Here is a 27,832-nt window from a genome sequence, read left to right as displayed (position 1 = left end):
ATTGATAGAAGAAGATATGATTACTTTATGGGAAATTTTCAATTAATTTTGGAGATATACACTTGATCGTAATTATAGCCCCCATCGAATTGCGCACCTGTTCGATTTTCAAAACAAATCGAAATTTCACTTTAATTGCCAATATTAGTCGTTTATGTAATACATGGACTAATACTATAGTCCATTCAATTGAATCACTTTGACTTGTGAATTTTTGGAGCATATTTGAGATTTTCCCCCTTTTGGGGGTCATTAGTACTGCATTTGTTGTCTTTCTATTTTTCTTTTTTTTACAAATTTGTTTTTCTACTGATATCGTGTTTTTTTTTAACTTGTTATCTTTATGTGTTGTATTATTGTTTTACATTAATTACATCTAGTTGATGAAACAACCTGTTAGACCTGTTGCGAACTATTTAAATAATGCGAATACCATTTAATTTCAATATTCGACTATCAAACTAAGAGCACATTTTTTTTTTGTCCCAGAAATTGGAAAATTATGCCGACCGATATTTCGTTCAGTAGATGGGGGGGGGGGGGGGGGGGGGGGGTAAGGTCACTTTTTTGTCACCCTTTAGCACAATTTTTTAATTAAAAAAAACAATTGATATCTTGCGTACGCGCCTGTACGGGCGGTATATTGATTTTTTTTTCCCTCACATTCTTCTGGGTACATTTTAAAATTCTAATTATCAACTCCTCATCATAATGAAATGACCTATTAAATTAATGATGGTGTGATTTTTATCATAAAAGAAAGTGAGTAATTCATTTTTTCATCTTACTTTGCTCCAAATTTACCAGCCCTAATCATTCAATAAAATGCACCATAAAACTTAATATGCATAGGGTCCGGTAAGATATAATAACAATTAGATGAAGGGATCATAAGCACTAAGCTATACACTAACAAACGTGTCAACCAAAAGCCAAATGTGTGTGCACAAGCACATGGTACTGTATGTCGTATAACTGCGCACATTATTATGTTTTTCGGTCTCACGGGCCTTCGGTCAAGTGGACTGTATGCCTCACATGTCATGTAAGCTTTAAGGTTTGAAAAGATATATAAAATCCTCCATCCTCGTTTCGTAAGTCACAGATAAACCTTCGCAATGATATGATTTATTCCAATAATCGCAAAGGTTATTTTTACTTCAGCATTTGCATTAGCTATAAAAAACAAAAAAGGCAATTCGTTAACATTATTGTTCTCCCATTTCTGATAGAAATAAGTAATGAAATATATTTTTTTAGAATGCAAATGAGTTGTACTTTGTCTTGTGAATCTACACCGATCTATGCATATATTATACAAAAGGAATATTCACACCCTTCAAGAGCGATAAAATCATTATTATAAAAACAAATGAAGCGAAGAGCATAGTTTTCCTAACATATCATAAAGTCAAGAGTTTATATAAAAAATATAAGTAAAGTAGATGATTGATATCCCCATAAAACCAAGCATATAAAGGTGCTCAAAAAACAAGAGTTTCTCCGGCTTTATTCCTCTATATTGATATTAAAATCAGCACATATACCTTCATAAAACATATACAATTATTGTATAAGACCTAACAACTAACCCTCTATTCCTAATTTGTCTGTGCATCAGGAAATGCAAGTCAATATTGTTACCATTCTTATAATTATCATTAACATTATTTACTATTGTTGTCATCTGATTTCGCACATTAAAATGACACTTGAAATATATTTGTCGAGCATTGGTCAGTATAATTGTAACACTGACCATGGCTACAGACATGATGGCGGCCATTTTGTTTTGTCTGCTAGTACTCCTTCAGGCCCAAAACATCTTTAAGATATCGATCTGGAAGGATGACGTAATCATCTTCTTTTCGTCCAAGAAGAAGGAATCTTCTGGATCGTAGTTTGTCCTTTAAACCTCGTCCCCTCTCGATCTCAGGCAACTTAAGACGATATACGGCACTGTATAAGAGAGAAAATGTTCATTGTCTAACTAACTCGAAATCTTCATGTGGAAAGGTGTGGTGAAATGACTCAATACTTAAGTCAATTCCGATATATGCACTGACTTGTGAATTTGATTTCGATTCAAAGGCAAAAGAGTTTATAGTGCTAAATTGTTTGGAAGTATGTTGTCAGACTGATATTAAGATAAACCAAATAGCAATAATGTGTTAAAATTACCCAATTTATTTTCTCAGACTTGTCTTTGATTTTTATAAATATAGCAACATACTGTAGATGCATAATTGCAAGCGCCCGAAAACGTATTTCTTTGCATATAGTAGCTGAAGGTGAACAATATGGAAATGTTCAGAAACCTTTTCCACAACTTTTTTTTTTCTAGGTAATATCTGTTCACAAATTATATTAAAATGGCTTTCATTCATATTAATATTCTCCATCATCGTGAAATGCTGTAGAAATGGGTAGCTGGTTATTAATTTGACTTCAAAGTATAAATATTTAAAAAGTTAAGCTCAAGGGTCTTTAAAATATCAGAAATAACAAATTGTTATCAATTAATACAAATGGGTAGCTGGTTATTAATTTGCAGTGTTTCTGGAGAAGCCAGAAGCCAATGCCATGTTTCGACCAATCTGTAGCCAGGCAAGTGGGCTTGTAAAAATTAACAAATTATATTAAAATGGCTCTCGTTCACATTACTATTCTCCAACATTGTGAAATGCTGCATAAATAGGTAGCTCGTTATTAATTTGATATCAAAGTGTAAATATTAATACGTAATGCTCAAGGGTCTTCGAAATATTAAAAAAACACAAATGTAATAAAATAATACAAATGTTTTAGTAGTGTTACTGCGAATGCAGTAGCAAAGTACTTCTTTATTCTGCTCCAAAAATTAAAGTAATGCCCATGTCAAGATTTGAATTTCAACTTAAGTCCAAGATGTAAATAGTGATGGATGATGTATGCGTACCGTGGATCATCATCTTTAACCAGTTTCTTGATTTCTGAGAGGTAAGACTCAAACTTCTTCTGACACAGTCTGGGGTCCCAATATCCCTACAAACAAAACGAATAGGTAATTAAAACGAGTACATCGATTCGATGTATACAATATCACAATAAAATATATGTATATTTTTAAACATATGGCCATTTCATCTTGCTCACTCTCACACGGGAGAGTTTCTAACCGAATTGACGGTGATGGCGTCCGTAACTACCCGGTAACCATGGTAACCCATAGAAAGCTAACTACAGTCGCGAGACATGTCCGAATCAGCGTGTGCTTCATCTACCTATATTTGGGCTGAAGATTTATTCCAAAGCATTCGCATTTCTTTAGATACTCAGTTAAAAACCACACATAATGTGGCATTTTTGGTGGATGCAGCAAAATTTGAGAAACCAGTAAAGGGCTACACCCCAGATGGTGGCAGTATTATTTGGAATGAAGTCGCTTGTATGTCGTCGGCATTTTGATGAGTAACTTATGTGAAACAGATGAAGGGGAGGATAGAGCATAACTTTGTTCCTTGGCTACCCTAATTGCTCAAACAAAGGTTGAATTCCTACGTTAAATCATCGACCCAACACTACAGATCTACTTCTATACTTAATCCTAACCCAAACCAAAAACATATAGATTTAACGAAATAAAGATAAAACTTGGACGAAATGTCGCCGGATAAAAATTGTCGAATCATACCCGGTTTATTGCCTGAAAAAGGCTGAATGTTACGATGATTTTTTTACACGTAAACCTATGGGGATCTCAGCAAAATGTATTTATGCGGGGCAACGGGCATCTTTTAAAAAACTATTGACCGGTAGGCGGGCAATGGGCATCTTTAAAAAAAAAAAAATATTGACCGGTAGGCGGGCAAGGTTAAAATCACGACTCCAAGCTTTAGGGATATTAAAGAAAAGGTTGCTCTTAATCGCTTTAATATGGGGACATAATGTTATTGTGAAAGGAAAAGCGGGCACTTATCAGAAGGGAAAGGATACTTATAAGAAAAGAAAAAAAGCAATTGTCCAAGCAGAAATGGCAGTTATCAGAGATTAAACTGGTGGCAATCCTCGCACCTGAAAAGGGGCACTCACCAGAGATGAAAATGGGGCCCTTATGAGAATGAAAAAAAGGGGTACCTATCAGATTTTGAAAGGGACACTAATCAGAGGTGAAAATGGGCACATATTAGAATAGAAAAGGGGTCTTTAAAAAAAAATGATGGCAGTTATAACAATGAAAAGGGACACTTATTAGAAAAGAAAAGGTGTAGGTGTCAAAATAAAAGGACAATTATCGGAGGTGAAAAGGGGCACTTATATAGAAGGGTAAATTAGATCTTCTTACAAAGGAAAGGGGCATTTGTCAAAGTAAGAGAGGCACCTCTCAGATCTGAATTGGGTCAATTGTCAGTGATGGCAAGGAGCACCTAGTGGACAGAACAAGGAGCACTTTTATGAAGTCAAAGGGGGGGGGGGCACCTTTCCTATGGTCCCCCACAGGTTAGGTAGAGTTTTTGCATCTTCTGTCTAAAAATCAAATTTTACTAATAAATTTGTTCTAGCTATGTTGTTTGCATGTTTGCATTGTTTCCTAAACCTATATCTGAGCATCCTCCCCCTTCCCCTTCTTTTCGGCGGACCTCTTGTCCCTAGCAGGGTTGCACACGGCATCCCCCGTACCCCTTTGGTAACGGGCCTGGATTGCCAATAAATGGAGGCGGAAATGTAAAGAAGAGGAAAAAGAGGAAAGATGAGAAGCCTTACCTCTGATTTTGAAGACAGCTGATTGGTCTTCATGGTTTCGACTGATGTTATGATATGCTTTCTATCATCTCTCCTACCGCATATCACTTCAGGGATGCCAGCCATGTAGGCCTGCGACCACCACTGTAACGTCTTGTACCTGCATGAAGACAAAGGAAAATTCACTGACGTGTCCAGCATACGGTGAACCTGGATGTAACCCACTCCCTCTTCTATTATTAAAGGACCAGGACTGTGTCACCACAACGTGAAACTGCGAAATTAACCCATCGCCTGGGGATGCTACGCTCCTATATACCTATCAATTTCTGTATAATCGTGACTTATACAAGCTAAGTATTTGCCATGTTGATCATAATGATCGATTCGATTATGAATGTACTTAATTTGCTATTTAAAAAGACAAACCTGTTAACCTAACTTTGAGAATAGTTTACCACATTCCAGTTGGTAAATAGGAAAGTTTTGCACGTCACATTCTTCATTTAATTCCTAGAATATGTCGTTGTGTAGTACAATGTAAAGAAATGTAAAATATACCTCCACCATTCAACTTGTTTTCGAGGAAAGAAATGGGAAGGAATTATTTATTAATAGACCAAGAAATGTTCAGAGAGAGCCATGTATTAAAGCATGAGAGAGGGAGAGGGTGGGGTGGAGAAACGGAATGAGGGAAAGAAGGAGGGAGGAAAAAGAGAGGGATGGAGAGTGAGAGTGAGAGAGAGAGAGAGAGATAGGGAGTGAGGGGGAGCGAGCAAGCGAGAGAAGGAGAGAGAGAGAGAGAGAGAGAGAGGGGTGGGGGAAGGATACATGGACACGAAATACAATTATATACAGAGAGTTAGGATACATGTAGCAAGAGCATTATTTTGTCACCTGTTGAAATTTGTCAGGGGTTTCCCTACGAGATCATCCTTTATGGTTTTGATGCACACATAGTTTTCTGGAGGTGCCTTATTCGAGTCCTTTCGTTCTGCCTGAACTTCTGTGCTGAGAATGATACGGTGATCGCCATACTGTGTCTTCATCACCGCTCCATACTGGGCGTTTGCATTCACCGGTTTGTTGATGTCAGGCTTTCTCCCGTCAGCTTGAACCAAAAAAAAAAAAAGATAAAGAAGGGGGAAAAAGGATTTTGGGAAGTAGTTTTTAGGTGAATATGAAGAATTAAAACAAAAAAGTACTTAAAAGTCAATATATATTTATTCATTTTTGTTATTCTGTGTTAATTACACAGGGTAATCTCTTTAGTACATAAAACTGCTCTGTAAGGGAGCTCTGTTTACACAATACAATTAAAATCCAATGAAAAGCAGTTAACAAATTACTATAGAGTGAAATATTGCAATACGTAACAACAACAAAATAACAAAAATATATATTGATAGTAGAAACATTTATTAGTCTTTTGATCACGTCTTAATTACACATATCGATTAAAGTAAACTATTATTTATTAATACAAATATACCACAAAAGATTAGTAATTCGTATAGCTTAAGCTTCGGCGGATCCAGGAATTGGCACGGGTCATGACCCACCCCCAAAAATCCAAACTGGAATACCGTTTTTACAGCTCAAAGGAATAAAATGTTTGCACGAATTGTGTTCGTGTACTCCATCCTCGACACAATTTGTGTGTCCTAGATGGCACCTGAAAAATGTAATAACTTTTGTGGCGGTTGGTTGTCAGAGACTATTTTTTGTTAATAACTTTGCCCCCCCCCCCCCCATATTTTAGATTGTATTTGTCACAGGCTCGGTTTTGGAAGGGGGCGTGTTATAGGGGCGTAGGCAATCTTGCATCGCTTAGAATCATTCATGGGGAGCTAGAGCCCCGGCTTCTCTCTTGAATAGCTAGCGCATAATGGCTCGTGATAAATCCGATTTGTAACCTTTCTAAATTGGGATATAAATAGGATCTGGCTATTTGTGTCGGTCGATCAGTAGACTCTCAACAATGATCACGGTCTATAAACAAATAAGATAAAAGAAGATACCCTTAATTAAGATAAAAATATAACATAATCCTCTCCCCAAGTCTTTGGTGCAAAAAGAAACGAAAGTCTAACAGTGCGCCAAAGACTTAAAATATGACCCAATGATCAACGACAAGTATAAAATGTAAGAACAATAAACGTGAACGCGAACCAGCCTAAAACGAAACCTAACGCATGAAGGAAGGTCATCAAAAACTACCAAAACGATAAATGCAATAGCCAAATGTCATTTTAAAATCTAAGACATGAGGCAAATTGTTCGAGTGTCAATGCCACATGTCATAGTCTGAGTGCCAGGCGGGTTTGGTTGTGCGACGTGTAGATCGCCTAGGAGGAGCAGTTGCCCGTCTGGGGGGGGGGGGGGGGGCTGGGAAGGTGAACAACCACAGATGGGCGAAGAGAGTCCAGGGAGGACACGAAAGACGAGAGGATAGCTGCTTCGATGGCGTCAGCATCCGTGTCATCGCGAAAGCCAGCCATGAGTGTCAGGGGTTCTGTCAAGTTGATGGCGAGGACCAATGGTCGCGACATCGTCTGGCAGGTGTAGCTTCAGAGGCGCACCAGTGAGAGGTAGTTTATTGCACGGTGTCGGACACCTGGGACATGGACGATCCGGAACCTGTAATGTAGGGTCTTCTCTTTCAAGTTCCTTAGACGAGGGTTGGGGATGTCTGCTAGTGAGCGGTCAGTGAGGATCTTCAAAAGGGGCTTGTGGTCGACAACAAGGATGAGGTCCTTATCCAAGTACAAAGTATCTGGCCTTGTCTAGGGCATCAGCCACGGCGAGGGCCTCGCCTTCGATCAGAGCATCGAGTGATTCAGCGGCGTGCGTGAACCTGCTGCCTAAAAGCGTGATTTTCCATCACGTGTGACAACACAATGGTTCCGAGGAATTGCAGGTGCAGTGTTTCTGGAGAAGCCAGAAGCCAATGCCATGCTTCGACCAATCTGTAGCCAGGCAAGTGGGCTTGCTCTGGTCAAAGATCCTCACACCCTCCTCGATTTCATTGGCGATGATGGCTTTGGATTCATCAAAGGCACTCTGGAGGGCCTCATCTCATGTGAAGGTTGTGGCAGGCTTCAGGAGCTGGCGGAACGACAGCATCTTTGCAGTCATACTGAAGGCATAGGACACTTGATTGAAAAGCCCGAACCAAGAGCGCACGTCGGTGATGTTCTTTGGTGTCGGGAAGTCCAGGATGGCCTGTACGGCCGTCAGATGGTAAAACGGTCTAACTCGAAATTTTGACTTTTTGAGGTAAATTCACTTTCCGGGTAATGTGAGGGCGCTATTTCCAATGGTGCTATCGAGAAAATCCCATCATGTCTTCTTTTAGAGATAATTTCCGCTATCTTGGTACTTTTTTGTATTTTTCCTTCAGATTTTATGGTAAAACGGTCTATCTCTGAGTTAGCCCATTGCCGGTAATATCGTTTGGGGGTAAAACGAGCTATCTTTTACATAAACCTTTTAACCTTCTGAATTGAGATTTTTTAATCATCGTTGCCAGATGGTAAGATGGTCTATATTCGAGTAAGTAGTATGGCAATAGTGTTTATGTTGTTTCTAGAAGATAGACCATTTTACCATTTTATGTGTAGTGGGAGTGCATCATGTGATGTGGTTAAACAGTCTATCTGCACAAAAATCTCATTTATTTTATAATTAAAACCCTAAATAAGTACAAAATTCTTCAGTTATCAGTGTTTAATATGCTTCTTCTTGTCCCATTGCTAAAAATGGATTATACCCATCTCCTAAAAAAGCTGAAACCTGTAAACTCAAAGTCATTTTTCTCAGAACAGCGATTTTCGAGTTAGACCGTTTTACCATCTGACGGCCGTGTAAGTATTTCTTGCATGGACAACATCTGCACCCAGCACTAACTTGTCAGGGTCGAGGGTAACGCCATTCCGACCGCAGACATCCAGCTACTCGACAGCTTTGAAGTAGCTACCCGCCAATGTGTCCGCCCATAGCATTGTTGTGAATGTCCGAGACGATCTCATCATAACGTCAAGTGTATCCATCACCGTAGGCAATGTATCCTTGAGGGGCCGTCTTGTAGCGGTATCTGCCCCAGGGGGTAATGAAGGTGGTCAGGTGACGGTCCTCTCTGCAGAATGACACGCTATGGTAACCATTCCACGCATCAAAGACGGTTTTCTTCTTCTTGTGTGGGACCGACCGAGCCTGTTGGAATGATGATGGTGTGTGGTGTGCAGGCGCGGATCCAGGATTTTCCAATAGGGGGGGCCGGAAATTTGGAAAGTGTGCAGACCATTTTTACAACTCAACATACCAATACTGACAAGGTCATATCAGAAGCACCATACCGGTACAATTTTTGACATTTTCATCGGGGGGGGGGGGGGGGGAGGGGCTAAAGCCTCTTTCATGACAAAAGTTTTATTAAATTATTAGAGAAAGAAGATGATTCGTTATATTCTCGACTCTAAAATAATCCTTGTCTGAATTCAGTTTTTCCCCGCCCGCCCGTAGCGCGTAATTTTCGGACGCTTTATTAAATTATGAGAGAAAGAAGACCATTCGTTGTACCATTCTCGACTCTTAATCCTTGTTTGAATTCAGTCTTTCCCCTTCCCGCGCGAAGCGCGGCAGCTTTGACGTTTCATTAAATTATTAGAGAAAGGAGAGGATTCGTTGTACCATTCTCGAATCTCGATCCTTGTCTGAATTCAGTTCCTCCCCCCCCCTTCCCGCGCGAAGCGCGGAAGCTTTAACTTTCCATAGTTTAATGATATTGTTAGAGGAAGAAGATGATTGGTTGTTCCATTCTCGACTGTCCTACTTGTAGCTACCTGCTCCCTCTATATAGAAAACTTCCCCAATCGGTGTCTTTTGTTCCCCCATGATCCTCTTTTTCTTACGTTAAATGAGAGCTGAGTTAATGAGATAGCCACCTGTCACAGTGACCTTGCTGGCTCGCTTGGTGGTCTAACCCCTTCTGGCTGAAGTAGTAAAGCCTGCCTTTAATCCTTCACTGAATTCAGTCCCCTCCCCCTCCCGCGCTAAGCACAGAAGCTTAACGTGTCATTAAATTATTAGAGAAATAAGACGATTCGTTGTACCGTTTTCGGAATTTTCAAAAATATTTCTTTGTCTGCTCCTTTTTTGTCTTATGTCCTCTTACTGCCCCTACCGCCCTTGGCTACACGCCTGCTTTAAAGGGAACATGAAGCAATCATGATTGTGATAGCACACAATTAGGTTAGTAGAAACGAAAGGAAAAAAATATCTATTACACCAACCATGGATAAATCACGGCCGGGAGCGTCATATCATATCATATCATTTAATAGTTTTGTGTTATCGGGCGAGGGCCGGGGCGTAGCGACCAAGCGAGATTTTGCAATGTTGAATGCTGAAATTATGCATTCTAGAAAATCCCTAAGCCCAATAATTCTTTCCGCTATATGTCTTTCTAGCTGTATTTTTAAATTTCCAGGGCGACGTGTCCCCCTATCGGGCCCAGGATCGCCGCCCCTGCCCCTGTCCATGTACCTGTGTTGGCTAAGTCAGTAGAGCGTCCGCATCACAACCGGGAGGTCGAGGGTTCGAACCCCGGCCGCGTCATATCAAAAGACGTTAAAAGACCTTGTTTGGCGTTCAACAATAAGGGATAGAGCAATGTCGATCTGGCGCTGCTCAGTGGCTGCCGGGCTCACGATCAATTGGGCAAAAAGAATTTCCATTTTCGGTTTAACTTAATAAAAGATTACAAAATATGGACTATAAAAGATTATTATATTATTATTATTATTATTATTATTATTATTATTATTATTATTATTATTATTATTATTATTATTATATGCTGCTTAATGGTACGGGTATTTCCACATACCCATGTATTGTCCAACTCATATTGTCTGAGCTTGGCTTCACGCACATCTTCCTGACGTATACAAATAAAACGAATGAGATAGATGTCTATAATAGTTTTTGTTTGAAGAGGTTTATACGCAGGATATTTTCAATAATATCTATACTACTCTCGATCACATTATAACACCGGCTTTTAGCCCTGCGGCCATGATAAGCATTGAAGCAATCTATCTCTTCCTACCGGGTACCCATTTATTTCACCTGGGTGAAGGATGGCAAATGTAGATTGATGTTTTGCCGAAGGACATTCGCGCTGTGGCAGGGGTTCGAACCCTAATATTTAACTCTTTGTTAATAGTGCGTTTATTTATCCAATAATCAAACTACATAGTCTCCATCTATATTAGTTTATTTTACACAAGGTCGCAGCCACCGTCTATTAAAGTGTAAATGACGAGACGAAATAGTAATGACGGCAATTTCTAATGACAGTTATTGAATATGGTTGAAGACATAAATATCTACAGATTCAAGTTGGAAGATTGTTTTACAAGTTTCATCATTTTTTTTTTTTTGTTTTTTGGATTTGATTTGATTTATTTTTCACTCAAATATCCACAAATTAAATGACATATATAAACCATACAATAATACAATATATAATAGAACAAATGAATTATAGAAGTAACGAAATACTGACAAGTATGTTCGTAATCAAATAAGTTTACAGAGTACATTCAAGTTTGAGAATAAGAGAAAATATTTTATATTGCTTGACTTAACTGAGAGGGGGAAAAGGGGAACCTCAGAAAAGCTAGGTTTGTTGAGCGAGATTCCCAGTATAAATCAAATAATGGACCATCAACAAAGTGCATCAAAATCTGCACATGTCCGCTCCCAGAGAAACCAGAGACGCGCGAACCCACCCGCCCGCGCCAGATCCTCGGGTCTCCCCCGCCAAGGCCAAGGCCAAGGCCCATTCATAATCCTCTTTTAATGTAAGATATATGGTAAATCTATCGACGAAATCAAACGAATATCTGTAAACAGGATATGAATGTACCTGTACTTTTAAAATCAAATTCATCATTTGCAGACATGCAGGGTACCATTTCTAATACCTTTTGTAGATGTGATGCATGCAACAGGACGTTAAAAGAAAATACATCAATAAGTGCCACGTGATACTATGAATTCTCATGACAAACAAAGAAAATATGAAATCCGTTTCATTTTTTAAATCAATCACTCAATATTGTTTGAACGACATACAGCCAGCAAGAATAATTTTTTGGTACGTTTTATTTTTATCCGTAGTATTGACAATATACAGTTGCATATGAAGTTGGAATACATGTTCTTACCTCTCATCCTGAATAAACCTCCGACAATATGATTTATAAGTTTGTGACTTCTCATAACCTTATAGATCAATATTTTACCTTTTTAGATTGATCAATAAAGTTCGGAGAAGATATTAACTTTATACAAACCATATTGGCGGAACCATTTCATGAAAAGGCGAAGGACAAACTTATTCCAACTTTACGAGAAAAAGTGCAGAAAACAAAGAGGGAAGGGCGAGGAAAATTCATGTCCACTTGTCGATCCTGAACCCTGTAGCTTGTGATCTATAGTCCGGTGATTTATCCACTAGACCACAGCACCTTAGCTCTAAACCGTGTGAGTCAAAAAAAAAGTTTACACCTAGAAAATGGCTAATTATTTTAAAGATCATCTATGGACAGTAAATTATTATACATCTTATGAAAGAGTGTTATATCCCAAATCATTTGGTATCTTTTTGTGTGGTATGTGTTCACAGGAGGCATTGTTTGCAAGGGTGCAAAAATCGACTTGCGCCAAAGTTGCTTATGTGATGTATTAGAGTAATAGAGGATGAATTAAATGTATCAAATAAGATGCATTGCATAGGCTTTTTGCAGAAGCAAAGTCACACACACATACATTTGATATTTGATATTGTGTGGCATGATTTATTTTGTTACGGGTGTTATTTGGATCTGCAAAGAACGAATTAATACCCAAATCCCAATTGTTTTATTCAAACATCCCATAAGAAACTTTGGCGCATTTAAGTCGATTTTTGCACTCTCGCAAACAATGCCTCCTGTTCATCCAAGCGTGAACACATACCACACAAAAATGATACTAAATGATATGGGATAAAACAATCTTTCATAAGATGTATGATAATATACTGTTCATAGATGATTTTTGAAATAATTAGCAACTATCTAGGTGTAAACTTTTTTTTGGACTCACACTGTATGTATCCGTTCTAAACAGTGGATTATCTAGTATAGAGATGATCCGGCGTAAGAACCTAGCTCGATGGAAGATCCAAAGGGGGAGGGGGGTATTGAAGGTCATCATGCAATTGTAATGTTTCTATATTTCAATTTGTGATGCTTTAAGCTTTTGAAAGTGCCTTAAATTGATTTTTTTTTTAATAGTCTCCGCGATCTTTCTTCTTCTCGCCCTCTCGCCTTCTCGCCCTCTCCCTCTCTCTTTATCTTTCTTAAGCTCCCCCTCCCCATCCCACTCCCATCCCACTCCCCTGCCCTTACCCTCCCCTCTGACTCTTTCTTTCTGTCTGTCTCTTTCTCTCTCGCACTCTTATCTATCATGTCTTTTTCTCCTGGCAATATGACACAATCTTGCAGGCGGATGTTTGCCTCTTAATTTCCAAACTATACGGCAATTTAAAACAAAGCTTGATTGTACGACCAGTACCTAAGGCAGGCGCGGATCTAGGATTTTCCAATAGGGGAGCCGGAAATTTGGAAAGTGTGCAGACCATTTTTTCAACTCAACATACCAATACTGACAAGGTCATATTAGAAGCACCATACCGGTACAATTTTTGACATTTTCATCGGGGGGGGGGGGGGGGGGGGGGGAGGTTAAAGCCTCTTTCATGACAAAAGTTTCATTAAATTATTAGAGAAAGAAGATGATTCGTTGTTATATTCTCGACTCTAAAATAATCCTTGTCTGAATTCAGTTTTCCCCCGCTCGCGCGTAGCGCGTAATTTTCAGACGCTTCATTAAATTATGAGAGAAAGAAGACCATTCGTTGTACCATTCTCGACTCTTAATCCTTGTTTGAATTCAGTCTTTCCCCTTCCCGCGCGAAGCGCGGCAGCTTTGACTTTTCATAGTTTAATGATATTGTTAGAGGAAGAAGATGATTGGTTGTTCCATTCTCGACTCTTAAAGGCACACTGTCCTACTTGTAGCTACTTGCTCCCTCTATATAGAAAACTTCCCCAATCGGCGTCTGCTGGTCCCCCATGATCCTCTTTTTCTTATGTTAAATGAGAGCTGTGTGTAAAGTCAGTACGGGCCGGATTTTGTGTATTACGGGCCGGACTTTGTTGCGTGAAAAGTTACCCTTTATCGGAGATTCCCGGAGTGGGAGGGAGGGAGGAGGGGGGGGGGGGGGGGCTTTCTTCTTTTTCTTTTCTTCTTCTTTTTCTTTTCTTCTTTTTCTCTCTTTCTGCTTCTTTTCTCTTTTCTTTTCTTTTCTCTTCTCCTTTCTTTTCTCTTCTCCTTTTTTCTTCTCTTCTTTCTTTTTTCTCTTCTTTTCTTTCTCTTTTTTTCTTTTTTTGCGCCGCCAATAGGGGGGGCCGCGGCCGTTTCGGCCCCCCCTGGATCCGCCACTGGTGTGTCTCGCGTGTAGCGAAGGAGTTGAGGGCCTGGAAATCGACAGTTCGTCTCGTTGTGCCATTCTTCTTTGCGCAAACTACCATCAGATGACACCAGGTAACAGGCTCTTCAATGGGGACCAGTTCCAGCACACCCAACTGCACGTCATGATCCAATCCAACTTTCACAGCATCCCGTCAGTGGAGTGGAACGGGTATTGGTGTGTGATGCGCAACTGGCTCAGCATCGGGGTCTAACATCAGTTTCAAGGGAGGGCTGTCCATGAGGGTCAAGGGTTGATGTTCACAAGTGTTGAATGTGATCGATTGGTAGTACTTGAGGAGGTGCTGTCAGGAAATGGCAGCTTTGTCGGAGGTTGGGGGGGGGGGCGTTGACGCCTGAGGTAGTTACAAGTTCCTCCAGAGCCGTCTTGAAGGGCTGTTTGCGTCCCCACCTCGTACCCCAGTCGTACGCAACGTAGGGAAGGTATCAGGAATGATCCATAGGGCGATGCATGCCTCCTTGCTGAGGAAGAGTCTGTTAGAGCCTTACGTGACGTAGGTCATTTGTCGAGTTCCAATAACCTGTCCTCCCGCGCCTCTGCCAGAGAAACGGATAATGGCGGCCCCAAGGATCCGGATGCCGCCTTTTGTAGCGGTGCGCATCTTCATGTCGACCGGTAGGAGATCCCATTGGCGTAACCCAAGGCGGCGGATGACCTTTATACCAGCAAGTCAGCTCTGGCACCCTGTGTCTCTCATAGCAGAAACAGAGCAAGACATTGTAGGGGTAGATAGGTCGAAAACAAAGGCATTGTAGTCATCGGGCACGATCCTGACGGTCATGTCAATAAACGGCTGGGTGCTGACCGTTTCTTGTGCCACGTATTGGAGATTGGGATACACGTGGTGGTCCAGAGGGACGGCTGATCCAGGGTGAGGCCTTTCTGTAGTGCGGCAGGAGCAAAGGGCATCAAACATAGCACCTTCATAATCACTTGGGGCGCCGGGTGACGAACGTTTAGATTTTTGTCCTTACTGCGGTACACGCTCTCCATGTGATTTGGCACAATGCGTGCATCTGTGGCCATATGCTGGACACTGAGTTTGACGGATGCGGGCTGGGGCACTCATTCCATTTCCTCTCCTGCCACAATAACCACAAATGTCCTGTTTCTCCTTAATAGTTGTCTGTTTGGCTTTCCTGTTGGCTTTCCTGCTACCCACGTCCACTGAGGAGTGGGAGTCCAGGAGCGAGGAGGCGGATCGCTAGCCGGCCTCTTTGACTTCAACGAACTGGAAGACCTCCTCTAGCATCATGTCCTGATTCTTGTTGCCAAGGTGGTCAAGCTGGATTTCGGGGTCGCTGATGCCCCAAGTGAGGACGTCCCGCATGATGACGTCAGCGTAGTTAATGTCGGCGTCACAGCCGGGGCACCTGATGAGGAACTTGCAGATGTCTGCCTGGCCACGTAGGCGGGCCCCATAACTGCGTACTGTTTCATCTCGGTCCTTGCGCATGTTATGAAGCGCGACACGGGCCACCATAGAGTTCTCATCACGGACTGCCAGCTCAGACTCCCACCAGCTGATCTTGTTAGGTCTCTACGTAGGGGTTTGTCGCAGCATTCGAGCAGCTGGATATTCTTGTCCCCGCCGGTGACCTTTGTGGCCGCGACATAATCAGTCCATCGAGACAAGAAGTACGCCCATTCTTCACTTGAGCCAGCCGCAGCAACTTTAGGGCTTTTAACCTTCTCCACCTTTGGCGGCAGGTCCAACGGTGTGCAAAGCGCTGTGGGCAGTGATTAAGGCAGCTACAATGGCAGTATCAAGGTCCGGGGTAGTGTACCCAGTGATGGGGCAAGCGACGACAGGCACGGTTGTGATAGTCACCGTGATCATAAATAAGATCTGGATATTTGTGTCGGTCGATCAGTAGACTTTAACAATGATCACGGTCTATAAACGAATAAGATAAAAGAAGATACCCTTAATTAAGATCAAAATATAACATTATCCTCTAGGATAAGAGAATTTAAGTACTAGAATTTATTATATCATTTGGTATAGCATTTCAATTCTCCGTCGAGGTACTGTGATGATAACATTATTATGAGAAATAGAACCATGATTACAGAAAGATAGACATAAATATGATGTAAAAAACCAAGAACTTACGACTTGTGATGCACTGAGCAAACTTATCGCCACCAAATCCCAGCTCTATTTGCCATGCAGTTAATTTATAATTATCTATCTTGACGTTCTCGATATAGTAGGTTCCATTACAGAGGGTTACAAGGATTTCCAGCTTGTCCAGGCTCTCCACCGCACGAAGAAGACGCCAGAAAAATCCTCGGCGACCTACAAAATCGATGTCGAGCCTAACAATTATTTGGACAAAAAGATTGAAGGAGTCATAATGCGCAATCAGTTTTACGTTTACAAAAATGAAAGAATCATTATAAATGGCTTCGATTGAACGAAAGTAGCACATTCTTTTTTCCTTTTTTTTGGTCCAGTTTTTGAGGAAAAATTTCGCAATGACTCAACTAGCCGCTGAATAAGCGAAGGAGGAGGGGGGGGGGGGGGGGGGGGGGGAGTAAGAGCACTTTTTTTTTCTTTTTTTTTTAAAACTTGAATTTAACTCTCATCTCCTTGGCAATGTATACAAAAACGTTGTTCCTGGTGGTTCCTCTTCTTTTCTGACAAAACATGGGGGACATTTGATATGATGTCCCCCCTAGAAAAAAATCGTCCCCCTGTCCCCCAATTGACGCCCTTGATCGTGGGGGGGGGGGGAGGGGTCATTTCACCACCTGAAAAAAACTTTTTTAGCTACAATTTCGGATTACATGTGCTCTCAAAATTAAAATTTCCACACCCTTGTCGATATAAAGTTCAAATGTTTTTATCAATATTTTCATAATTCAATCCCATTTCCAAAGAAAATTTCACCACTAGCTAATTTATGTTCCTCTTTCCATTGGTAATATCAGATTTTCAAAATCATACCCCTGTTTTTGAGATATGTTACTGTCCGCGAATTAAGGTCACGCGAACTATGGTCACACCACAATACTAATACACATTCAGTGGCTTCAATAGCGAAGCTATATCCGTGGTGATAACAGAAGCTCGTTGGACGCGCATAAATTATAAGCGGAGGGCAAAAGTCCAATATCATGCTTAGTTATTTGATTTGCCTGCCACTACTTCACAATCTAAGCACACCTTCTTTATTCGAAAGATTTTATCATAATACACAATATTTCAGAAGTGTTTGTTTTGTTTTAATTTGTAGCGAACACCCGTTAAAGGTACTATGTCCCATTTGCAGGCCCAAAAAATGAAAAAGTTAAATTCCAACTGCATTTGAAAGATAATACCTATTTAGAACTTCCCTAAAAAAGGTGGGGCTTGAAAATGTCTTCAAGTGGGGAAATAATGACTATTAGTTGTCAAATCGACTTTAGGGCTATAGAGCCCAAAAGTAATAGTCTTGATTTTCAGACAATTGTACCGCATGGTCAGACGTTTTATGTTGCGCAAATATTCAATCAGTTTAATCTTGGCCATCACAAGAAGTGGGTTATTGAAGTAGACAAATGCTCATGTACCTTTACAACTCTTTTCATGTATGTTATTACCAAAGAAGAAAAAAAGCCAGTCAGTCACTCAATAGTGTCTGACAGTGAAGTCTAGCAAGTAAACGGGTTTCCTTGCATAATTTGAATATGAGGACACTGCTAACGTTTAAATTTCACAGATAGGACATACATGACATATTCATAATTCCTGCAAAGTTCTACAGAATTTGAGGTTGGCTGCAAAAGGGACATAGTACCTTTAATCAGAGGGGGTGTTCCAAAAAGCGGCCCTTTTTTTATGAAAAAATGTATTTTGTAAATAATATTTTTTAGGAAACCTTGAACCACCATGAATTTGGCGTCATATGAAATGGAATCAATTGTCTTCAATTCGATTTATGTATTTTGTTTAAATTGAGATTAATCAACAAAGCGCAATTTTAAGACAAAAACATTATCTTATGTGATTTTATTCCAAAAATTGTATTTCATAAAAAAATGTGTTACTTTTCATATATCAAAATTGGAGAGGAGCCCTTTTTTTTGCTTTCCAGGAATTTGTCTATCTACAAGGACAATATCTTTGGCGAAAAAACGACATTTTGGCCCATAGCCTATGTGTATTAACTGTATGCACATACGCGTACTAGTGTATTTGGGACGTGTTTGGTGTGTTTAAATAGAGTTTTAAAGATAAATTTTAAGTAAAACCTCAAATCACCATTGGTGTGTTGTCGAATGATGGATAATTAGAATACCTTCAAGTTGATATCAATTTCAATGAGTTATGTAGTGTGTAAAATATAAATTTTAAGCCGAAAATTAGCTTTTTGTGTATATTTCCCCCCTAATTTTGGCCAGTATCTCGATATATTAATTGGACGATAGTGATTGGACATTCAGTAAATACATACAGTTTAAAGGATTAGGAGTGCTTTGTGCAATTGGTTAGTACTTATGTTCTCTATGATGTTTCAGAAAATGTGGGCATGGGCAGTTGCCCCCAAAACGCACACACACAAACACGCACACACGCACACACTGTCAACTACTCTTTGGCACCTCCCCTAAATCAGACTGCTTTGCAAAATCTTTTTTTTAAGACAAATATTTCAATATAATCAAAGAAAGATAACTACAAAAAAATACTACTTCTGGTCTAGCTGTTATTATATAGATAGCCCAAGATACTAACAATGTAGGCCTCTTGAACCCTCAGAAAAATTATCAGAATGAAGACCACGCAGAATGGCGGATCGTGTATGTGGTGTAAATTCTTTACAATAGGAAGAAAAAACATGTTGGAACGAATAGCATTTTGCATATCAGAATTGCTCCCAAAGACTGATCTTTATGCATGGGTTTCCACCTCTAAAAATGTATTTTTTAAAAGTTGCATTAATAATGCTGATACATTTCTTCTTTCAAATTATTTGCTCAGTTGGTATAAAACGTTTCTTATATTACAACCATCAGAATACAGTTTATTGCATTGATATTTATTTGTTTTTATAAATATACATGTATATAAGAAAAAAAGCATTGCGTATATAGATTTTTTAAATAAAAAATAGTTTTATTAAAATAGTGAAAAGGGTCTTACCATCAAATATGAAAAGGGCTTTACTGTGATAACTATCATATAGAGCTATGATTCAATGAGTCGTGAATCTGTCTGGTTGCAAGGGATATTGATCCAAGGTGCACATAAGGGGTGCCAATATTGCCAAAATTAATGTTCCAACTCCGAATCCCAGTTCTTTTATTGCCATTGTATAAAGTTTAAATACCTTTACAAAAAAAAAATCGCACCCACAATGGTTGGATTTTCATTTTGTCTTGCAAACTCAGCATGTCATCTCAAAGACAACTCGTCATACTGGCTATTTGCCAACTCAGTCGGGGCGTGGCCTGGGGCACTCATATTAAAAAAGTCAATTTTTATGAGGGACAATAACTATCAGAGGGGAAACGTGGCTGTTTTGTTCACCTTGGATTCGCCCCCAGCAGAAGGGGGTGACATTATGAAAATGCCTTACTTCGCCTTTCCTTCTTAATTTGGACGACTTCCGATCACACTAGCACAACTTCACTTTTAAAATTAATCTATAATGTCTTTGGATGCCTTTTTATCACGGAGACGAACTAGGCGATCTGCCGCTTTGATCAAGACATAACACATGTAGAAACTCAACTAGGCGATCTGCCGCTTTGATCAAGACATAACACATGTAGAAACTCAACTAGGCGATCTGCCGCTTTGATCAAGACATAACACATGTAGAAACTCAACTAGGCGATCTGCCGCTTTGATCAAGACATAACACATGTAGAAACTCAACTAGGCGATCTGCCGCTTTGATCAAGACATAACACATGTAGAAACTCAACTAGGCGATCTGCCGCTTTGATCAAGACATAACACATGTAGAAACTCAACTAGGCGATCTGCCGCTTTGATCAAGACATAACACATGTAGAAACTCAACTAGGCGATCTACCGCTTTGATCAAGACATAACACATGTAGAAACTCAACTAGGCGATCTGCCGCTTTGATCAAGACATAACACATGTAGAAACTCAACTAGGCGATCTGCCGCTTTGATCAAGACATAACACATGTAGAAACTCAACTAGGCGATCTGCCGCTTTGATCAAGACATAACACATGTAGAAACTCAACTAGGCGATCTGCCGCTTTGATCAAGACATAACACATGTAGAAACTCAACTAGGCGATCTGCCGCTTTGATCAAGACATAACACATGTAGAAACTCAATGGTAGATTTGGTCTTTAAAAATAAATCCCACCCTCCATCCATATAACACGCCTATGTACAAGCTTTTGGGGAGATTTGCTGTACTATGCGGCCGATCATCTAATAACACAGAGTCAATAAAAAAATCGGATATTGAAAGGAAATCACACCCTATTTTCATAAAACAAGAAGAAACAAGAAGAAACCATAATGGCAGATTTTGCAGTCTTCACCTTAAATCTGACGAATTTAATAAGTTACCCGCTACGCTATACGCGGCAGATCACCTAAAATAATTAATGGCTATCCACTAGGTCCTCAGAAGCAATTAGAACTGTTACAACTTTGTCGGAAGATCAAATAACCAGATAACAACATGGGGGTGTTTCATCAATTAAAATTGATTTCGATTTTAAATATCAATAATAAAGGCAAAAGTTGATACTTGTGAGCTGTTTCATCAAATTAGTTTTAAGCAAAAATTGATTTTGATAATTTGTTCATAAATGTTAAGGGCTCTGTAATCAAGGCTAGTCAATTTTAGGTCAATCGTAAATATTCATAATTGAATGACACACGCCCTTAAAACTAAAACAACAACAACAATCAACCACGAAATGGCGTCGCTAAACTTCTGTGACAGGGGTCCTGGAAAAGTAAGTAAATTACATTTTTCTTCAATTTTTTAATACTGTTGTTTTGGAAGACGTAATGTATCACTCTCATTTTGTAGCAAAGAACTTCTTGTTTAACCGAATGCTATTTTAAATAAATATCACCAAATGTCACTCCTCACAACTGTGAGTGTGATAAAGGTGGACGCATTGCACCATCATTATCATCATCTTATTCCGCTATTCCGGAGATCAGCAAAGACTTATAATTAAACTGGTCACAGGAGCATAAGAGTGAAGCTAAAGAGTAACATCAAGGCAATGGACTGATAGTGCGCTAAGTGCATTATATACACATAGAGTAAAGTAATAGACGGTAGACTTCTACACGTATTGAATGGTAGGACAGGATCAAGTGGGATCGAGTAAAGTAGCACTAGTAAACATACTTGGATAAAAGTCGTCATATTGTGATGCACACAATGGAAGATCCCGGAGACAGTAATTAACTTTGGAGACACAATCATAGCGTATTAAACTGAAGAAGAATCGGACAGGGTGCTATGAAGTGTTCAACTGTCTCATCAACAACCTTGCACAGGAGGCATAACGGATCAGCTGCCTTCTGGATCTTACACAGTCCCATTCATATAAATTCATGCAGGTTCAACTGTAAATGTCTACCGACGTTTAATATCCGGTTAGCCATTAGGACAGGCACAATTTCATCAATCTTATTTATTCTTGCAGTTGATAACAATTTCGGTCCACTGCGGCCTTAGGAATCCGTGGCGGATCGAGCCGGTGGCAAAGGGGGGGGGGGGGGGCAATCTGTGAGGAAATATTTAGTTGCGACTCAGCCAGCCAGTGAATGAGCGGGAGGGGAGGGGGAGGGGGGGGGGGGGGGGGTAAGGGCACTATTTTTTGCCTGATTCGTGAGCATTTTTCTTTTTACAGGGGGGGGGGGCAGGCCCGTCGCCCCCCTCCGTGGATCCGCGCCTGTTAGGAATCATCATGTTGTGCCGATGGGTCTTGTGCTTTATAGTTATATAGGGGTCTAGACCTGTTAGATCTAGACTAGAGTCTAGTTGTCGATTTAGGAAATTAGGCTTAAATTATTTCCAGATCAACCTTGATGCCTGCAGGTAGGCAGTACGGTAGCCTAAAGACTGGTAGTAATATATGATAGACAGAAATAACTGTCTGGTATGGGTCATTCTTTAATAAAACTAACATTTGTCAACCTTCCTCATTGTCATACACAAAAGGCGGTCAGTGGAGCCAGATGTAGTCTCAGCGGAACAACTGTAGATATCAGTTTAATATCACTTAAGCTGTCGCTCTAGGTATAGCCGAGGCTAGTATAGGAAAGTTCTTGATCTTGTCTTGTTTTTGTTGATAATAACAAGCAACTGGGTCATTGTTTTAACGTTTTAACATTTTATGGAAGAAACTTGACTCTAAAGTGTTAGAACCAAGTAAGATCTTGATTTAAATCTACATAGATTTAGTCTACATGATACTATTTGATAGATCTTGGGTAGATGTAGACCTAGTCTCTACTGCCTTTGTACAGGACTAGACCTAGATCTAGACTACTGACTGTTTGTTGTAACATCTGAATTGGCAGGAGTATTAGGTCTAGTCTCCATCTAACAGTAACAAGTTCTACACGAGATGTAGAATTTAAAGTAGTAGGCACCTGTATCAAGCTCTATATATTTGTTTTTCTTAATGTCATTTTTCTTTTGACAAACTCAGAGAGGACCTCGAGCCTTATCCACCAAATATACCTTCAGTCCAAGAGTTCTCCTCCGCCTTATACTGAGTGCGCATCCTACCATGGCCCCGAGGGAAGGGTTTGGCTGTGCAGAATGTAATATAGCTCGATGTCTAGGTGTACAGCTATATCATACTGTGTTAAGCGGCCTTGTGACCTGACCTTCTTCCCAAAATTTGAACACCAACATTAAAACAAAGGGAAGGTTTTTTGTTTTTCTTCTTCTAGACCTACATATAAATAAATTACTTATTTGTTGTTGAGTGTGTAATCTTGATTTTCATATATGATTAAAGGGTTAAGGTACTGGACTTTATTACATTTTCTTTGTACAATCCCAAACTGATAATTCCATGTAAGGGGAAGTCAACAATGACAGGTCTAAAGTCTAAAACATAGATTAATTACTAGATCAGCCAGATTGTAAGTTATATTGTACAGAGAACAGGGAAGCAATTTATGTATAAAAATGTGATTAAACAAACTAAGCATATGTATGATGTCAGCTGCTCTGTTATATACCAGTAATTAAATGTATCTCTTTTCCTTCTATTCACGAGAGGGGATTTAAAAAAATTTATTCTGTGTACAACAGTGTTTAATTCAAGAGCAGGATATCTGAGATCAAGATTAGACTCAATAGTCCATATTGCAATGTCTAAAACGGTCAAAGTGGTTGGTAACAGTATGTGGGACCAACAACTTTTAAATTATAATTAGAATCGGTGATTAAAACGTACTAATGTTTCGTTGAACACATTAAATACAGTGACAATTATTTTTGTGAGAAATATATTTGCTCTCTTTATGAAATATTTGAAGAGGTTGGTTCTAGAAGGTACTACATCCATAAAATCCAAGTTCTAAGAAAAACACGATTTGTTAATTATCATAGATAGCAATGCTAGTTTGGAATGATATTTTGGCTAATTCCTTTGTATGATACAAGTATAAAACCACTATTTAAAAAAAATCTAAGTCTGCACAAATATTTTTTATGAATTTACTTTTATTAATTGTTGTGGATGTACACTGTCGCTCATAAAGTTTGAATATTTTTGTTTTACCCCAATTTATGGAATTATTTTAAAAATAATTTAAAAATAATAGATCTAGATAATAGTATACATTCTCAGATTTTATTGAATAATAATTTGACAATGTGTGTTTTGCGTGACTGCTTAAGCATGTGTATGCTACTATGCTTATTAAATAGGGGACCTACGCCCTTAAGTCATAAATGACAGTAATGAGGATTAATGCCCCACAAAAGGGCATTAATATAGCACATCGACACGGTTTTGATCCTGGGGTCTCACAGTTACGAGGCCATTGCTTTGTCACTGAACCATGACTGTACGCAGCGGGGGCTAGGGTAGGGGGCAGTTTCCTTAAATAAAAAAAAACAGAAAATGCAATAATTTTTCAATAATTTACTGCATTTTACCCCGGTCCCCAACATAAACAAATCCTCTGGATGGCCATGCATTATGGCTCAACTTGTCTTGGTCATGAGCAAGATTATTACAAGCGTCTCGAAGGGGCAGGGTGGGTTTTGGGGTTCGAGGGGCAAATGTCCATGCCTACAATTTCTGAAAATCAAACTGTAAGAAGAAGTACTTATCAATTGCACTGAGCACTCCTAATCCTTTGAACTTTCGGCACTACTAACTTAATGTCTAATTACTATTGTCCGAGATACTGGCCAACATTAAGAGGAAAAAATTATCCATAAAAACACCTTTTTGGCTCAAAATTTATATTTTACACACTACATAACACAACGAAATTGATATCAACTTGAAGGTATTAGTTATCCATCATAATATGACACTAGACCAATGGTGATTTGAGGTTTTACTTAAAAGTTATCTCATAAAGTCAATTTAAACACACCAAACACACCAAAAATGTTTTTTTGTTGTGTAAATCAAATCAAATAACTTTGAGTTGATATAAGTGTATATATAAGATATAAGCCTTTCCCTTGCATAAGATATTGTCCTTGTAATTGGTCAAATTCCTGGAAAGTTACAAAAAAGTGCACCTCTTTTATTTTGATTTTGATATAAAAAATTATGGAAAATAATTTTTTTTCAATTGCTATGTTAATTAATCATAATTCTATTGAGTTTGTTATTAAAATGTAGGTAAATTTCTATCATATGACGTCAAATCTATGGTTGTTCAAGGTTTACTTAAAATATTATTTACAAAATACTATTTTTCGTCAAAAGGGCCGCTTTTTTTTGCCCCCCTTCGATTTAGGGGCGTTTTCTACAAAAACAAACACCTCTTTAATATTGTTTTTATGAAAAAAATATTTCAAAAAAAACACAAGGAGCGCTTAGTGTGTGTTGAATTGGCAGGCAAACCCCCACTTTTCTGACTTTAGCCCTCCGCTTAATAGCTTTTGATAAATAATTATGAGATATGCGCTCTAGTATACAAGAACTGAATATTATTACAGGGTAAACTTGCATTTAGTTCATTTTTTTGAGTGTTGTAAACTGTAAGGTAAATTTTAGAGCAAATGTGCCTATATAACGGTATCCAGTCACTGCTTATGAGATTTTGGCCAACTCGGTTCGAGTTATGCACAATATGACATTAACATTTAATTATGGCGAATACTGATTTTTTGGGGGGCAAGCACAAAATGATTACGCGCCATGTTATACTCGATCGAAACCAAATTGGCCAAACTCTGTGAATAGATGGGTTTGGTCATATCCAAATTAGAGCATAACCCCATCACATCCATTTGCCAATACCAACACCCTCTATAGCTTCATTCTTACTTTCTAGATGATCCTTCTGATTTCAAAACTTTCTTTTTGATGAGCTCGTCTCGATGATCATGAAACCAGTCAAGAAGGGGGCTCATCGACGTCGGTACAGGACCAGTGTATACAGTATCTTTGTATTCTCTAAGCCCCTGCAAGAGATCGAAATTAGGTTGGTCATCGTCAGGTTCGACGAGGAAGAGACGTTGACTCAAATCGTTTCGATATTTCTTGTCCTCGCCAATCGAGAAGTTCCCAAGTACCTCGTACTGGTTGCTTATAGCTGTACGGCTAGCCATGTTCCCGTCGAGATAAATACAAACATTACTTGAGATGGTCGATACAGGGCCTGATCTGCGTAATTTACTTGTATAAACTAGTGTTGAAAACAATTTGTATGGGCGTATCTCTAAAATGCATATCATACCATATAAGGACTTACAATGGTTAGAGTTTTGCATGTATTCTCTAATATAGATGTTTGCTGTAAACGCTTTTAACTGTCTTCTCGCAAAACACGTAAAAGTGTCAAACAAAAGCATTACAAATTATATATATATAAAATTATCACGTCGGGTCATCATTCTCGCTATTCTCATATAGTTTGATATATTTCGTAAATTTTCAGTTGCTTGAATGTATATGTATTCGATTTATTCTCTTATTATATAATTCATTGATATTCGTTAGCTTTGAAGTAGGCTATACCTTAATATTGTGTGTCATGACCGGGGAATTCCACATACTTATACCTTAATATTACCATATAAGGACGTACAATGGTTAGAGTTTTGCATGTGTCACGGGAAGTGATATGTTGATGTCATTTCCTAAGTAATTTAAAAGTATTTTTATTTTTCTCGCCTAAAGAGGGCGTATGACCTGGAAAATAGTGGGTAGCCAATTGATTTTAGCGCGAGCTTTGAACTTTTGTTTACTATTGATAGGCAAATGAACAACGCCCCAAATAATGATGTCACGTAGTATTGTGAGTTGATACGTAAATTAGCGATCGTGTTTTAAAATGATCAGTAATATTTTCGTTTTTGTTTCTGTTGGAGAGCAAACGTGGTTCTTTGGAGCTTCATCTAGAAGCGTGTGGAAGCGTCATGGTATAGTGGTTCTGACTCTCGTCTTTCAATCATAAGGTCGTGAGTTCGAATTCCACTCCAGGACGTTAAAGTGATAAAGTAAGTGTTACGCAGGCTCCCACTTAGCCGAGTTGGAGCCTCGAGTTGTGGCGAGCTGGCGCGAGCTTATGGCAAGCCGTTTTTATCACTAAAACATATTTCTTGATATCAATTCTTGATATCAACAATTACCATTGATTTACAACGGAAAATTATTTCTTGATATCAAGAATTGATTTCTTGATATCAAGAAATATGTTTTAATGATAACACGGCTTGCCATAAGCTCGCGGCAGTTCGCCACAACTCGAGGCTCCAACTCTGCTAAGTGGGAGCCCTGCTTTAGGCGCTATATAAACAAATATAATTAATCTATACTTTCATTATTTGTTCAACTCTTGCCAAGCCAGAATGAAATTGTGTCAAGTTAAATGGTCTACCAGCAAGCAGTTTATGTTATTTCACATTAACATATGTCTTGGACAAGCTGTTTGCGAGGACAGAACCCCGGGCAGAACGTCCGTCCGAAGACCTGAATTTGTGTAACCCACAAGCGGTGGTAAGCTGAATCGTATTTTTTAAATTAAAGGACCCATGACATCGACCTAATCGAGCGTTCGCCTTCGAGGTCAAAGGCTAGGAGATCAGTCGGTCACTGGGCGGCGAGTTCAAAATCGGTCAGCAGCCTTTGACCTAGCGGCTTTGATTGTTGACCTAAACCGCTCGACGGCGAACCCCGCCCCCCCCCCCCCCCCACTCAGTGTTATTTAGGGTACGCGTATGCTTGTTCCCTCTTTTTGAAAGCACCCCCTATCTGAGGACTGCCAACATTTCCGAACCCCCTTTCGCAGGCTTTTCGCGGGCTTTTCCTGCCTTGGAGACCCCCCTAAATCCAGAAAAATG

At 39.3% G+C, this 27,832-nt stretch overlaps 1 protein-coding gene across 1 annotated transcript; it reads right to left on the bottom strand.

Moving 5' to 3' along the window:
- Nucleotides 1-622: 622 nt before the first annotated feature.
- LOC100893952 (decapping and exoribonuclease protein) lies at nucleotides 623-26,140 on the bottom strand. Its single transcript, XM_003729398.3, has 6 exons — nucleotides 25,815-26,140; nucleotides 16,446-16,651; nucleotides 5,620-5,833; nucleotides 4,744-4,882; nucleotides 2,939-3,024; nucleotides 623-1,959 (listed from the first exon to the last, which is right to left on the bottom strand). The coding sequence occupies exons 1-6, from the start codon at nucleotides 26,096-26,098 to the stop codon at nucleotides 1,800-1,802; spliced, it is 1,089 nt and encodes a 362-aa protein (XP_003729446.2). The 5' UTR covers nucleotides 26,099-26,140; the 3' UTR covers nucleotides 623-1,799.
- Nucleotides 26,141-27,832: the final 1,692 nt, after the last annotated feature.

Source organism: Strongylocentrotus purpuratus, unplaced genomic scaffold (genome assembly GCF_000002235.5).
Source record: "Strongylocentrotus purpuratus isolate Spur 01 unplaced genomic scaffold, Spur_5.0 spur5_scaffold_8, whole genome shotgun sequence".
Taxonomy (NCBI): Eukaryota; Metazoa; Echinodermata; class Echinoidea; order Camarodonta; family Strongylocentrotidae; genus Strongylocentrotus; species Strongylocentrotus purpuratus.
This window is presented reverse-complemented; position numbering and strand designations above follow the sequence as displayed.